Source organism: Lemur catta, chromosome 8, assembly GCF_020740605.2.
Source record: "Lemur catta isolate mLemCat1 chromosome 8, mLemCat1.pri, whole genome shotgun sequence".
Taxonomy (NCBI): domain Eukaryota; kingdom Metazoa; phylum Chordata; class Mammalia; order Primates; family Lemuridae; genus Lemur; species Lemur catta.
The window spans coordinates 4361145-4378018 of NC_059135.1; the positions used below are offsets into that span (position 1 = coordinate 4361145).

Genomic DNA, 16874 nt, shown 5'->3' on the forward strand with positions numbered 1-16874 from the left:
GCCATTCTGCAAAGTGTACATATTTTAAAACAACATGGTGTGATGATAAATATGTACTATTTTTATTTGTCAATTAAAAAAGAAACTCACTAAATAAATAAACGAGTAGATGTGATGTGACGGGCTAGAAGGGGAGGTGGAACATCAGCTGGTGACTGCCCTGCACAGGAACTCAGAGGTCAGGGGTTCCGTGTCCACAGCACACTGCCTGGCACAAAATCAGTGCTCAATAGATATTTTTTGAAAAAATGAATAAATAATGTAACATAATAAAGTAAAGAAGACTTCAGCTTTTTATTCACTACAGATTTTTTTTTTTCTTTCTTGGGCACTTCTTTCCTCTGCTCCCACCCCAGCGCCAGCACCACCCTGGCGAGGGCGATTGCAGGGAAGTCTTAGAATGAAGCCTAGCAGGTCACAGGAGACCACGCAAAAGCACCTGCTAACCTTTTGGGAAGGAACTGACGCTGCCTTCAGCAGAAAGACGATTTTTATTTCAATTGGTAGCTGCAGCTTGCATTTGTGTCACACTTCACGTTTTCCCAGCACTTCGACGTTACCTTACCCGACACCACGCCCTGCAACACAGACGGGCAGAATGGGCCTAACGCAGCGGTGAAGAACCAGCTCGTGACCTAACACCGCCCGGCGGAGCCCAGCACAGAGGACCCCAGACTCTCACTTTTTCTCCTCACCCCACTTTTGCCAACCAAAATCATTTACGCCACAGAATCGTGCAGTCAGAACCATCCCTCTTTAAAAGCACTTAACGTTTCAGAAGAGGGAAAACGTAGCATCTTTGAGAGGCAGAGACATATGCTAGAAACTACTGAAGAAAAGAAATGTTGTGAGAAGACTGGATGTAGGTGGGAGAGAAGAAAGCGACTTTTCTTACTGGAAAAAACAACAAAAATTCTTGAAGGGATTCCATATGTGAAGGAGTCTGATTGTCAGTGGGAGGACTCAAATGGGTCTCTAATACCTTTTCTCTGATAAAGTAGTCACGGAAATGTTGAGGCCACAGTGCCATCATTTGCAAAGACTCTTAAGCAAGTGACCGATGACACTCTGAATGGCTTGCACTGGACACAGAGGCCAAGGATTTCTAAACACATCAAATTTTGAGAAAATACTCTTTCTTTAATCCTGAATGAAAAAATTCTCCTTTAAAAGAGAATAACAACTAAAGTTGCATTAAAAAATGGCAGATGATAGTTAAAATTTAAGACTGAGAGGATTTACATTTTTATTTTTGTTTTTTTTAGAGATGGGGGTCTCACCCAGGCTGGAGTGCAGGGGTGTGATCCTAGCTCACTGCAGCCTTGAACTCTTGGGCTCAAGTGACTCCCCTGCCTCGGCCTCCCAAAGTGCTGAGACTACAGTCATAGCCACCATACCCAGCCCAGGATTTCAATTTTAGATAGGTCAAATGGTTTCCTCTGAGTCTTGTTCTGAGTAGTTTTCCCACTTTCACATACATAGTTATGAGAAATCAGTTACTTCTTGATACTTTAACAGTTAATTTGTGTTTTTTATAAGGCCCTTAAATGTCCATTCACGTGTAAAACTCTACTTTCAACTCCCCAGCCCTGGGACAGCCTAGATGCTTGGTTTGTGTAGCTGCAACTCAAAGCACCACCATTTGTTTGTTGGCATTCACGGGACCCAAAAGTGTAGCGGAAATCATCAGCCACAGAAGGGATGAGGTTTCTAAACTTTAATCTACAATGTGATACTTAACATCGCCACTTGACCTTAAGAGTTCAACACCGTCCTCAAGCCAGTACCCCCTACTGCTGTTGAACTTGATTTCCTGGCTTGTGTGCTGTCAGCTTACCTGAATTGGGCGAGATGTGTAAACTGCTCATGTCCTTGGACAGGCCATTGGTTTTAGGGCTGGAGATGGGTGCGCAGGCCGACGTGGCTCGGGGTGGCCTCTTCCCTGGGACTTTCACAGTGGTTCTCAGCAGATCAATCTCTTTACCATGAACATTCTGCATGTAATCCTGTTTAAAACGTTAAACATCCAAGAGAGATTAACAGGAAGACCTTTTACAACCTAGGACAAAAGGTTCTATCAGACATCATGGGTTGTAATCCTATGACCCTTCCACTGTGGAAATCACGTTAAACACAGTAAGATTTTGATGTGTATAGTATCGGTGGCATCATCATCATCATCATCATATTTAAATCAGAGTTTGCTTCTGTGTCCTGAACTAACCCAGGCACTAGAAACAGGAGACACAGTAGATATTTCCTTCACAGGGCATTAGAAAATAAGTATACAAATAAAATCCTATTTTTTGAACTCTTGCTTATTACATGGCACGTGAGGAACCTGGACTTCTGTAAATGCCAGGTAAAATTCCATACATAGAGTAGGAAACTATTTTGTAAAAACCTTTCTGTCTCAGATGGGAATACCATGAAACATCTAGACAAGACTGAAGCTGTCTGGTGGGAATACTGTTGAAAACCGTAGGCAAAGGTCAAGTGCTTTGTTAAGGACCAGGACAATGTCTGGGAGGCTCGTGGTGTGGCACTGAAAAAATATGGAGCTCCGGGATGGGTGTACAAAAGCACAACGTTAAAAAGAAAGTGTGTTACTTGGTGCTCAAATATGTTTCCCAAGTAGGTTCACTGCACTCCTGAACAGAATGTGCTTCTTTCTCCTCTTGGAGGCAAACGACCAGCAGTTATCAGGGAACTATAGGGAAGCCGAGGTTGACAGTGAAGTTCTTTGCACAGGTCACTTAACAACTCACTGTGGAGTAAAATGACACCTAAGACTTGACTGATGGGCAGGGAAGGGGGAAGGCAAAAGGCACGGAGAGCCAGGGGGAGGGGCCTGCAGACCAGTTGAGAGTTACTGACCCTTTAATGCACTGTTTTGTTTTTTTTTTCGGTAGCAACCTTCCTTGTCTGCCAGTACAGTATTCTAAGGACTCTGCATACACATTAATTGATATTGCACATTAAGACAGAATATACAGTCTGCCTTCTATAGCCGCGTGTTCCACACCTGCAGATCCAACTAACAGATTGAAACCAAAAAAGAAAAACCAACAAAAAATTATAATACAAATAAAAATGCAACGTAACAACTATTTTATATAGCATTTGCATTGCATTAGGTATTACATGTAATCCAGAGATAATTTACAGTATATGAAAGGATGTGCATAGGTTACAGGCAAATACTGTGCCGTTTTATACAAGGAACTTGAGCATTGGAGAATTTTGGTATTCTCAGTGGTCCCGGAGCCAAGCCACCATGGGTACCGAGGGACAACTGTATATAATATCCAAGCCACCAAGGGTACCGAGGGACGACTGTATACAATATCACTCTTGGATAAACCACATTTTAGGGTTTTAACGATAAGCAGGAAGTGGGAATAAACACATTCTTTCCTTGGCAGTATCTTGTGAATTCCCTTTAGATTCTAAAATGAATAAATTTGTATTTGTTGTAAGTGATTAAGTCCAGGTCTACGTAGCTTTAGAAGAACTGCCGAACACACCTGCATGTCCTATGCAAGGGACCCAGGCAGGCTGGAGAAGTGAGATGCTTGCTTGTAACTGCCGACCAGCAGAGCTAGCGGTGCGGAGAGAGAAGGAGATGAAGTTCTAGAAGCAAAGTGCAAGTGCTGGAGGCCCGTCTGTGGGGCGAGGGAAGCGCCAAAGGGCACCGAGGGAGCTGCAGGGGACACAGAGAGTTGCAGGGGATCCAAAGAAGGACCCCAGTGGCTCCTGGGAAACAGGCCATTCATCTTTAAACTGCAGGGCAGTGTCCGCACTCCAGCAGGTGCAGGGGCTGAGAAGGAGTCACGGGTGTATCAACAAGCAGGAAGTGCACAGACAAAAGGAACCATACAAGGAACCAGAAGCACAAGATTCCAATTCAGGGGATGGACACGTGGCTCCGCAGGGCAGAGGGTGAGAGGGCTGCCCTCGCCCATCCACCCGTAGAAGGGAGAGCGCGTGCGGGGGGATGGGGAGGTAGGGATGGGGTGTCAACAGCCTGACCCAAGCAATTTAGAGGGGGCCACACGGGAGTCAATCCAGACTCCAGGACAAAGGGTGTAGGAATTCTCAACAGGGAAGGGAGGGCAGGAGGAGAAAGTCCACAACGTGAGGGCACAGCCATGCCGGGGAGACATTCTGACAGAGAGATACACAAGCCCCAGAAGGGTCGCCGACACCAGCCCCAGGAGCATATGCTGCTTCAGGGTCCCCATGACTCCCTGAGGACAGACCTCAAGCGCCAGCTCTTGGCGCGGCATGGAAGCTTAAAATCTGAGGTCAGACCAGGAGGGAGAGCAACCAGCTGAGGGCAAAAGGAGAAAGGCCCAGCAGCTGCCCCAGGGGGGCGGATTCGGAGCAGGGGCGAGGCTGGCCCCTCCTCAGCAGAGGATAACCGTGGGCAAAGAAAACCCCAGCACGCCGGCATCTGACATTAGCCTGGAGGCCAGCGGCAGGGGCCCGGAGCCACCGTGGGCTGGCAACTGTCCGCGTTATCTCCCAGGGTGGCTTGGAGAGGATGCCACTGATGTACGCAGGGCTGTCCCTGGCTGGGGCTGTCGCTGCTGGGGCTGTCGTGGTGGCTTTGGGGAAGGGGAAGGCTGTATTCAGGCCGGGAACAGCAAATGTGACTTCGCACGTCCCTGACAGAAGACTCCACATGCAAATCAACATGGTGAACTCCCCGAAATATGATCCACTATGACACAAGCTGTGGTTCTGAAAGGATGTGGGCCAAAGACGACAGAAAGTTATTGTTAAATTAATTAACTATACTACATTCGAGCGAAGGAAGAGGTGGGCTGGAAGAGATGGACTCTCGGGACTGCGCTACGTGTTGCGGATGGCAGATGAAAGCACATGGAAGAAGAAAGTGATCTCTGGTTAGCGCAGGCCATTTTTTAAAAGGAGTTGTTCTTAGACATCTTGAATTTCCTTCCACTAATACCCACTGAAAATAAGCAAACCCAAGTTTCAAAACCAAAGTTAACGCTTGTAAATAATGAATTCCTTCTTGCATAGTTACTCCTTTAAAAATATCAACTTGCTATAACTTTCTTCTTTAATGCCAATTCTTAACAAATTAAAATACAATAACAGGAGTGTAATTGAGCATTTATTGCTTATGGGCTCTAAAATGAGGCTAATCAGATAGTGACTAAGCCTCAGCATGGGCTCTTTTAATAGGCATGTTTTAACATACAATAACCAGGATATTTTATTTAAAATTATTATAGAAATGTACCAAGTGTCTGCTCTCTGGATTTGAATGTGGCAAGGGAACACATTTATCTTCAGCGCAGCATGGGCCGGGGATCTGTTTTCTTGCCTGAGTTAGGCGCCGAAACTTCAGAAGAACTAGCTCTAAAAAAATCAGAATATAAATTTGGCAATTCCTGTATTTCAAGCCACTAAAAATTTTTAAAACTTTGCAAAACATGTCTCTTAGCCACTACAAGCCCTCCAACCAGGGCTTTCTACACAGGTGGGTGCAAAGACACAAGGGTCTGCGGCTTCCAGTTTCTCCCGTGAGAAGCTACACTGAGCCTTCTGGTTTTCAAAGAACCCAACCTTTTCATCCTCCTCAGCCTGGTTATTGAGGCATTAAAGTTACAACCACGAAACAATGTCACCTCCTCAGAAGTGGGATGTGTAGCCCCTTGATGGGCCCGAGACAGGGACCCGTGTGAAATTAAGACAGCAAGCTGGATTTTGATATGCAAATGTTACGGGCACTACCCTTCTCCATGTTTCTTGTGGAAAATGCTGATGGAAGATAAAAGAGGCAAAAACCCTTTAACAAGGCATGAGGGTAATTCAAAGCCAAGTACTTTTAAACAGCACTTAACAAGTCCCCGGGGCCCACTCAGGAGCCAAGCCCCCCAGAGGTGCCATCTCCTGCCCCTCAACAGCTTGAAAAAGTAGTAATTGCAAACCTATTTGCATTTTTCTTCTCAAGTTGTCCATGCTCATCATGCGCATTATTTTTTCCAAGCGGGCGCCGGAGCAGAGGGACCCGTTCTCGAACGCGCCAATCGCTCGGTAACTGTGCCTCACCGTCCCCCTGCCACCCCGCGCAGGCACCTTTGCCATCCCTTGTTTTTTACATTTCGCTCCTAATTATGTTGCATCTATTGCCGTACACTTAATTAGCTGCATTAATGTGATTTCTTTTCACATAGTCAAGCAATTAAGAGCTATGATTGAGTTTCATTCAATTAGCCTCAACAAACATGCTAATTGATGTCCCAGATGCAAATGAGGTGCAATGAGAGAAACCTGCTAGCAATTGAGAGCCATGTCAGAGACCCACAGCTTTCACTTGCTGACAGCAGCACAGCGTGCCAGGGCTCCCGCCTTCCGTGGGGCTGCCTTCCGCGAAGGACGCGGAGTCATTAGTGCCTCGGTGTACCAGATCACTCCTGATACGCAGAATTAATTGATTTGCTGCTGTACAAAGTTGTCCTAGAATCTCAGTTATGTGTTCCCAGGACTGTGAGGTTGTCAAATGGGTAACACTTTGCTCCAGCAAGGAGTGGTACAAAGTCCTCATCCAAATCCGTATTAGGCTACTGAAAAACACACAAGAATTCTCCCCAAAACCACAAAGGGAAAGGTGCGGGCATTTTGTCTTGGCAATCCCGGAGCCCTCTCCGTGCCTGATGGCCTATACAGTTCTCAGTAAATGGTGAGTTCATCTTAGTCAGCTCTGGGGCATTTGGCACTTGAAGTTAAGCTCAAAATACAGCAATCCATCAACAGTCCCTAAAAATACTCCTAGTATATTGATTCTCACCGCCTGTGTCCAGAGGTTACCTTTGGCTGTCTGGTGAAAGATGGTTTGCTGATGTGTTCATAGGGGTACCAAAAGCAGTTAACAAGATCTTAAAGCTAAGCTGAAATGCATAAATGATATGATCGGCATCTCAAAATTAGACCATCCGAAAAAAAGCACAAGGCTTTGGAAATCTGACAACGCGTAAGCCCCACTTTCTTCAAGTACAGATAATGTAATCAACATACTCCATTTCTACATAAACTTCTAAAAAGTACTAAGACTCTTAATTTCCATAATTCAGTGATGGAAAAAACATTGCAAATCTTTGTTCCAGTTAGGTTTTCCCAGTAAGTTCTGGTTTCTGACTACACATATATGCTAAAAAATTTAATACTTATTTTAATATTTAATATTTTGACCAAGATAACTCTTCAGACATACTGAAATTTGTTAGAGTTTTTGACATGGCCAATCTAATTGAGTTTTTCCTCTTTGTATAAAATAGCTTAACCAATCTTCAGAGTGTGGTCCTTGGCACCCGGTCAGGGAGTTTGATTCCATAAAATTTTCAAAACAATTCTAAAGCATTATTTGCCTCTTTATCACTGTGTTGAGATTTGTTTTGTTGGTGCAACAGTGATCATGGATAAAAATGCTGACACCTTAGCATGAATCGAGGCGGTGGCCCCAAACTGCATTGGTTGCCATTAAATCATTCATTGCCATGCTCTCCAAGTAAAAACAAAACCAGTTTCACTTACAAATTTTTAATAAACCCAAACAAGATATTTTTAAAAATTTCAACAACTGAGTACGCATCTCTTTAATTTTCTGAGTTATAACATGGAAAGTATGCCACTTTTTTGGTAGGACAATATTTTTACTTCAAAGAGAGACTACGCCAGACGTAGACCAACTATGGTAACTCAGTCTTGGGTATCTGACAGATATTGTCTTGAAAATGAACAAAGCAAGCACTTTCGGGGAAACACCTGACAGTGTTTGTGGCCAGATGAAATCTGAGCTTTCTGGAGAAAATGAGAATTTAAAAAATTTGTATCTCTTTCCGTGAGTTTGACATCTTCCAAAGACTTAGCAACTTTTCTGACAAGATTGGTGGTGATGTTAATGAATGGAATTTTTGGGTATCATATGAAGAAAAGTGTCGCCATTTTGAAATCTGCATACTTCATTTCAAAACACAGTATTTTATATATTTATTTAATTTTTTAGAGACAGGTTCTCGTTCTGTCACCCAGGCTAGAATGAACTGGCCCGATCACAGCTCACTGGAACCTCAAACTTCTAGCCTCAAGGTATTCTCCTGCCTTAGCCTCCGGAGCAGCTGGGACTACAGGTGTGAGCCACCACACCTGGCTAACTTTTTTAGTTTTTGTAAAGATGGGGGTCTTGCTCTGCCCAGGCTGGTCTTGAACTCCTGGTCTCAAGTGATCTTCCCACCTCAACCTTGCAAGGTGCTAGGATTACAGGTGTGAGCAATCACACCTGGCCAAAACACAGTATTTTTGAAATGACAGACCTATGATGTCACACGCATGGATAAAACATGAATGAAATGTCATTCAAAGTACAGGTCAGTTTGATGGATTTTAATGTAGCAGAGAAGGAAAAAACATATGATTCCACATTGTATTACAAAGCTTTAAGAAACTATCACATGTTGAGTTTTGGTGAAGTGTGCAAGGGGAATATCCACCATTATCAGAAACGTCTCTTAAAATGCTCCTCCCTCTTCCAACTGCACACGTGTATGAGGTAAGATTTTCTTCACATACTTTCACCAAAACAACATATTGCAACAGATGGAAGCAGATAGGAGAATTCAACTCTCTTATTAAGCCAGGTATCAGAAAGATCTGAAAACACATAAAACAATGCTGTCTCTTCTCATGACTTTGTTCTGGAAACTATACTTTCCATAAAAATATTATTTACATTAACATGTAATGGGTGATTTATTACTGTTACTTTAAATGGATTATATGAATATTTAAAGATTTTTTCCATTTGTATTTCTAACATGATGAATATCAATAGATAAAAGCCACATAAGCAAAAGCTTTTTGGGGTTCCACAGTAGCTTTTAAGAAGGTAAAGGGGTCCTGAGCCCACAAGATTTGAGAACCACTAGTCTATCTTAACGTGTGTGACTGCATGCACATAACTGGGGGAAGAACGCAAGCGTTGGACCTTGCAACGATATTGTAAATGTTTTTCACATTTGTTTGTCTTCCAGTGGAGAAGAATGATGCATTATTCCCCATTTTCACTGTACTTCATGAATGTCTGAGCTCAAAAAGGAAGCAGTAGTTTAAGTTCTATTTTTAAAAAGTCTCACTTTTGGGCTCAAAAAAAAAAAAAGTATGTAAGAGAAGCCATTGTTAAGATGCATTGCTATTCCCAAACTCCATTTAACATTATTTTCAAAGGAAACTAATCTATAAAGATACATATAGTACCATCCATTCAAAAAGATCAAGCAAATGTTCAAGCCCAACATTTATGAATAATAAACAATAGCCTCATACATAGTCACGGGCACAGAAGAAAGTCACACTCCTGAAAATACTGTAAAACTATGAAAAATCTTCTGGCCACATCCTTTCAGATCACAAAACTCAAAGAAGACAATTTCTCCTTCTCTCCAAAGGATCACAGCTACAATAGCAAGGTAGGAGGCAGCTTCAAAGCACAAAGTCCTATGAGAAATAATTTTGTTTCCCAAGACAGCCAACAGAATCCCAGTGTTTCACGTTCAGAACTGCCTTGGGAAAGACCAGTTGACTAGTGCCTGTGAAAGTGACCACTGGCCATCGGAGGGAGAAGGTCTAATGGTGACAGAGGAACAGGTAATGGTTAGGAGACTTTACTCTTTACTTAGTAAGTGCTTTACTCGGTCTGGGTAATTATGGAACACGTGGTAAAAGAGAAGGCTGGGGAAGCCTTGTCTGGGACCCGTGGTAGCTTCACATGCAACAGGGAGCTGCAACACCACAACAGAAGCCGAAATCTCCAGCCCACGTGCCGTGGGGGCTCACATCCAACATCTGTGGGCTATGGTCCAACATCAGCCCAGGGGGATAGGTTATTAAAATATAAATCAAAATAGCAGAAAATTCCAAATCAAATTATGGATATATCTTTTTCTTCTTGATTGTATCTGTCTTGATTGACCTACTGTTATATATTGAGCTTTTACCCTGCAAGATTTTTTTCATTTTAGGTTAAATTGAATATTACCCAGTTGCAACCCATGTGTGCTCAAACCTAGCCCATACAAAATGAATGCCTGTCTTCAGTCACTGTAGGCCTCTTCCAAAGGCATGAGTGGAATTTCACCACAAGCGACTTCAAGGAGCCGGCACCATTCCATTGCTATCCTAGTAATTTAATATTTAAATATGGCTTGAAATGACTAGACCCTGGAAATATTTGAATTATGTAGAAATGTTCATCAAAGTGACATTACCTGTCTGTATCTCTTTAAAACTTCAGATTTCTTGGAATGAATTTGCTACAATAAGTATCACTAAAAGAAACAGATTTTTAAGACAGCAGAGCAGACACATCTGTTCTCTGGGGGCACTGAAGACAGCTGCGCCTGGCCTTCTGCCCTTCGACCTCAGGAAGCACAAAAAAACTCCCACTTCGGTTGTTGCCTATCTCAAATTTTAAGTACTTCTAATTTTTAAACTTTCACCTAGGCCTATTTAGAAATTTCCTATATTTTTCCCTCCATGCACTGCCTTTACAGGAATTATTCTATTTTCTTAAATCTAACATCTGCCGCCTTGTATGAGATGTGGTTCAAATGTATAGCAGCCAGTTCACTGATAACGGTGACTTTCTGATTTTCTAAAAAAGTCTTCAAAGACCAAACTCTGGTCCAAGAGTGAGCCTCAAAGTCAGAGAGCCTGGGGTTCAATCTCCACTCCCTTACCAGCCGCATGCTTGGGGTAAGTTATTTCATTCTTTTGGGGTCTCTGTTTCCACATCTTTAAAAGTAGGAAGAATAATAGTTCTTGCTTCATGCTATTGTTGTGAAGATTAACTGAGATAACATATAAAGTGCTTAAGAGAGCACCAGAGCCCTCCATAAATGTTAGCTCTTACTACTCTTGTCCAATAAAAATACTGAAGTATTTTTCCTCTGACTTTATGTGGCTATTTCATGAGCTAAAGGTGTTGTTCCCACTTGAGGTAGCAATTCTGACATGATGAGCCATTAAGGGTGACCTGCAAAGCTATTTTTCACTTTGCAGCATAGGAAAAAAATGGCCCTCTGCAAATGCATGACATTTTCTCCTTTTTCTTCTCCTCCTCCTCTTCTTATTCTTCTTTTTTTTTTTTGTTTTTGGTGGGGGAGGCATGTATATGGTAGTCAGACATTTTTATTGCAAAATGCCGTCTGGAAAAGATGCAAAACAAAATTGCTAAAATGCAAGGAAAAAAATAAGGGGGGAAAAACAAAAGGCCCCCTTCCCTTTGCTTATTGAGTTCAAAGGCATAACATGCAGCACCCTGCAGCAAATGGGAAGCTACACTAATTTTAAAGCCATAAAACGCTATCAAGTGCCCTGCGGGGCAGGACTACTCTGAAGCTAGTGGCACCTAAATAAGACATGGTTCATTTACTTCGCAGCTTAGCCTAATGTAATCATCAGCGGATTTTTAGCCTAGAGTTGTAACAGGCAAATAGCCGATGCAGCAGAGGCGGCCCTCCCAGCCATTGAGGGGGCCGCAGCTAGATTGCCGTTGATTAGAAAATTTTTCAGTTTTGACAAGCACTTAATGAACATAAATCGCACCTTGATTGGTTTCCATTTGGGGCCACAGGCACACCTGAGAAGAAACAGGCCTCCCCAGCTCCGCCTCTCCCTACCTTGCAAGACCTCAGCAACAAGCCGGCAATCAGGTTACGAGCCACAGGAGAAAATATTTATAAAATACAATAATGAAATTCCATTTCTTGGTAGAAGTGAAAAAATATGCCTCACCACCCCCCACAGCCGTCCTCTCCCACAGAGTCCTGTGTTGTGACTTACTGTCACTGAGGAGAGCAGAGGGTTTTGATTTATTTACCTTTTGCAGGAATTTTTGGCTTCAATTAGTATCACTAAAAGGCTGAGAATGGAAAACAAAATGACATAAATTGGGCACACAGGATGGCCAGTGACTCTCAGAAACGCCGTGCTGTGTACTGATAGGGCCGTGTCACACGGACTCCACCAGAAGCTTAAAGACTCAGCCCATAAGCCATGCTGTTAAATCTGTATATTTATGGAAACAGACATATACACACATATGCTCTATTTTTTTCATTTCATTTAGAAATGCAGGAAGGCAGAGTGTTCCAATGAAGAAAATGTTAGCTAGGCTGTTTGGCGTTTTAATTTTTACAGAAGCATGAGGACATTACTTGACTAGTCTCGCCCTACTTCCACTCACTCTGTGTTATCTACAGCAAGACAACTTGAAATGTAGTGAGGACACATTTTGGCTATTTATTTCTAAATCCTAAACACTTTCCAAACCCTGGAGGCTCTATAGAACAAACAAGGAATTCCTTAGACAGAAATAAGACTTTGATAAAGAATCTAACTTATTGTGTGTCTGTGCAAAAGGAATGAGTTTTTGAGTAGTCACTTTTTCCAACAAAAGCTGTAGAGATTCCCTGAAAATATTTCTACTATCGTGGCAGAATCATACCATGGCTTTGGAAGTGTTGACATATGGGAGAAACAATTTATCATGCTCTCTCAAACAGGCTGGGTGAATGACAAAAATACATCCCAAGTCAGCCAGAGACAGGAGCTCGGCGAACTCTGGGAGAGCCCATGTGACCACACGGTTGCTGCTGGGTGGCTGTTTTCAGGCCACACGGGTTCCAGACCATCATTCAGGCTATTAAGCTTCCGCATTGACCATATTCATGACTGGGCCCAGCAAATGTTCCAGGGGCTTCTCTCAACCAGGGCCCTGGTGAGGTTGGGCAGCTTTAAAATTTAGCCCTCCTCTATAGCTCTCCCATGTCATTGTTTTTACATTTAAAACCTCAAGCTCTGAAGAGGTGTCTGTACACGTATGTTCACAACAGCCTCATTCACAAGAGCCAAGAAGCAACTCAAGCATCCACCCACAGATGAATAAACAAAACGCGATACGTACATACAAGGGACTATTATGCAGCCTTACAAAGGAAAGACATTCTGACGTCTACTATAGCACGCATGAACCTTGAGGGAATAATGCTACGTGAAAGAAGCCAGTTGTAAAAAAGAAAAATATGGTCTGATTCCACTTCCGTGAGGTCCCTAGAGTAGACAAATTCATAGAGACAGAAAGTGAAACGTTGGCTGCCGGGGGCTGAGAGGAGGGGAAGGGGAATTGGTGTTTACAGGTAGAGAATTTCAGTTTCACAAGATGAAAAACTTCTGGAGATTGCTTAGACAACAATGTGAATATATACTTAATACTACTGAATTAAACATTTAAAATGGTTAAGATGGCAAATTTTATGTTATGTATATTTTACCACAATTAAAAAGCAAAACACAAACCAAAAAAACGCCACAAAGCCCCCAAAACAACAACCCCGCCCCGCAAAGCTCCTCCCACACCATGGAGATCCTTTCTTCAATTTGTAGCAAATGGAGCCTGGACACAACTGGGATGTGTTTCTGTGCCTTAAGAGCATCACCTGGTAGAGTCTTTTCCCGTGGTTTCGGGAATTCTGGCCCTACAGATTTAAGGGCAGCCCAAGCGTCTGGGCTAATTGTGCCCTCATTCATTCATTCATTCATTCATTCATTCATTCAACTGGCAAGACGATGTCCCAGATGCTAGGGATATATTGGTGCAAGATGCACACGGTCTCTGGCGCTTTGTTCTCAGTCTCGTGGGAGAATCAGGCCTTGAGATGAGCCAAGAACAGGGAGGAATGACCCACAGAGTGAGGTGAAGGCTCACACAGCAGGCAGGGGCCCGACAGGCCTCGTGGAGGGAGCTCCTGAGAGGAAGTGACACTAAAGATGGGCCTGGGAAGAGAAGCTAGCATGGTAAGAAGCGGGACAGGAAGGAACAGGGTCAGCAGAGGCAACCACCCCATGAAGACCTGGGGCCCGAGGATACGGCAAGCGGGAGAAACTGAAAGAAAACTGAGACAGTGGGTGTGGGCTGAGTCTCAGGATGTGGGTGGCAGGCAGAGCCTGACACGTCACTTCAAGGAGCAAGGACTTCATCTGAAGGCAAAGTGGGACCCTCCTCCAACATCCAAACACTGGAAAGAATTACATGGAGGGAGACACAAACACGAGAATTAGGAGGTGACAGTACAAAGCAGCACGGGAACAACTGCTGCTCTGTGCCACTGGCAGGTCTGGGAGCACTTCACGGGCAGGGCACTGTTGATGGTGAGGTTCATTGTCCAGGTGGTCTAGGAGCAAGGATACCACGGGAGTCACGTGACCTGATGCTCCAGTGAGGCTGTGCTCAAGTCAATGTGACCAGTAAGTGCTCAGCAATACCTATGTGCCAAGCACGTGCCAGCCCCTGGGCAAAGGGGGGTGGGGTGGGGGAACATAGCCTTTGACCTCAATTAGGTCCACTAGATGGGGCCTGGGATTCAGAAGGGCTATTGCAGAAGGCCATGGCGGCACACCTGCAGGACGGACACAGCACGCCTGCCTGCAGGGGACATGGCCCACCTGCACCACAGATACAGCACATGCAAACACAGGCACTGGCTGGAAAGACCAGAGGACGGCTTCCAGCAGTGCGGCTCACTCACGGGGAGCAAGATAAAATAACTGTTGATTGCAAGGTGAAATATGCTCACCACGGCAGCACGCCACAAACATGAAATGACTGACTACACTCTTCTCAGTAAGAAAGGAGGCCTGTCTTTTTAGGGCTGTTAGTCATTCCAGGGTTCAGTCAGCTTTCCATCTGGAAACTGGGCTTTGCATGTGTCCGTCTAACCACCTGGACAGAGCTTTCTGCCACCTTCAACGTTCTGGGGAAGCCACTGGAAAGCTTCTCCGAGTGTATCTCAACGTTCATCACCGAGAGACATTTGAGGTCCCCCCTAGCAGACATGTGAAGCTGGGTGAGGGGACTGATCAGATTCTCAGTGACCCCTCGGTCCTCACGTAAAATGTCCCCATTTCACGTGTATTTGCAATGGCAATTGCTACCAGTGAGTCTAGTTAAGCGCCACTGTTCTCATACGTAAGTATCTTCTTTTTCTTGAATGATTTCTTCCGAGGCAAATACCTACTTAGGAATCATCTGAGATCTTTTTGTTATTTTTATATCAGTAAAGAAGTAGACTTTCTGTCTGATTTAGAAACTACAAACTTTCTGAAATCTGCATTCTGATGTCAATTTTAGAGAGTCCAAGTTTGACTCTACTGACTCCAAAAGAAGAAAACCACGCCCAGCAACACACAGAATCGAAGGCCCTGTGTGCGGCAGGAGAGTCCAAGCTGCTCGATTCGAAATAGATCTGCCTAGAAACGAATGTCCTTCAAGAAGGAGAGTTCCAGTTCGTGTCTCAGGGAGAAATGACAGAGCCATAGCTGTTTCCGTGTGGGTGACATGCAGAGGGGGACACAGTCCTGAGGAGGAGGCTCATAAAAGCAGGAGCCACCCGTGCACAGACACCGCCAGGCGAGGCCCTAGAGGAGGGCCACCAGACCTGCCAATGTCCCTGCAGGGAGCTCAGAGAGCCAGGGCCAGGATGCAGAGTGAGCCCTCCTGGGCAGGGCCACTGTAAAGTCCCTGGCCCGACCATATGGGACTTAGGAGTCCCACCGTGCACGTCCTTGTCAGCAGGAACTTCAGCCGTGCCCTGGACGGCCACACTCTCGACACGGAAGATGAATAGGTAGCTACGCTGAACTGTGAAGCCCTGAGGTCCAAGTTCTTTCTCATTATCCCCTTCATTTTTCTACCAAGGTGCTCCCTGAGGCTCATATTTTAAGTGCATAGAAAGGGAATCTCAGGATCATGGCACAGGCCACCCTCCCTCGCCCCAGGCGGGATCCACATACTCACACGGGTCCCCCCGAGAAAGCTAAGCAGTTAGGGCTTTTCAGAGGTCTTGGAGATACACAATTTTTCAAAGAAACAAAACCACAGACCACAGAGTAGCAGCAGATGCCAACACGCTTACTTGGTATTATTTCAGTCTTATTTAAATGTGTAGAGTCATCTTTGCAAAATGCCAGGCGGAGATACAGGAGCAGTTAAGTGGGTCAGTCCTGGCACAAGGGTGACCAGTTGGGCGCAGGTTGCCAGGGACCTCCCTGCTTGTAGCAGTGAAAGTCTTGTGCCCTGGGAAGCCCCTCAGTCCTGGGTAAAGCACCCTATTAAAGCAGTTTCATTCCTTGTTTTGGTTGGGCTTCCCATCTGGTATCTAAACTGTTACAGGAGTCACTTAATTTCATAAAACAGCACCTTGAGAAAAATGAGTTACCTGGACTGGGTTTGTCTGGGCCCGAGTCTTAGGAACCACTTAGCAACTTCAAGCCCAGGACAGGTTTTCACTTAAAAGTCCAACTCACTCCATTGGCTTTAGTTTGCTAAGAGTTTCTGGTGAAAATTTCAGAGCACACACTTCCTAGTCTGAAGTGATCTAGAAGACAGTATCATCAAACTTCCTACCCAGTGAAAGAATTCTTTCTCCAGATTTCCAGAACAGGTATCTTCCAGCTAGTTTCTCAATGTCTACCTTCAAACGTACCAACCAGAATGACATGTGGCCTGATGGTTCCAGGGTGCCTATGTATGACATGAAAGCTGCCCGGACACGTTCCAAATTCCGGTCAGGATGGGCAGCCCAGGTCCCCCATAAACTGCTGCTGGATGTCCCCCGCTATAGGGACAGCGCTGTGGATCCTGTAAGTTCATTCACACTGCTGGTTCTGGCCACTGTCCTTGCTATCCTGCCCACCAGCAGGTCCCTGTGACTGTCGTGGGCACCCAGTTTGGGAACCACAGGCCTTGAGGAACCCCTAGAGTGGAAACCCACCATCACATCCTTCCT

At 44.5% G+C, this 16874-nt stretch overlaps 1 protein-coding gene across 4 annotated transcripts in view; it reads right to left on the reverse strand.

Annotated features, from left to right (window-relative positions):
• AGAP1 (ArfGAP with GTPase domain, ankyrin repeat and PH domain 1) overlaps positions 1-16874 on the reverse strand; it is a 507675-nt gene that overhangs the window by 162280 nt on the left and 328521 nt on the right. For all 4 annotated transcript variants that reach the window (XM_045560337.1, XM_045560338.1, XM_045560336.1 and 1 more), the window contains exon 11: positions 1838-2006. In XM_045560337.1, coding sequence (XP_045416293.1) covers positions 1838-2006 — 169 coding nt within the window. The remainder of the gene's footprint in view (positions 1-1837; positions 2007-16874) is intronic.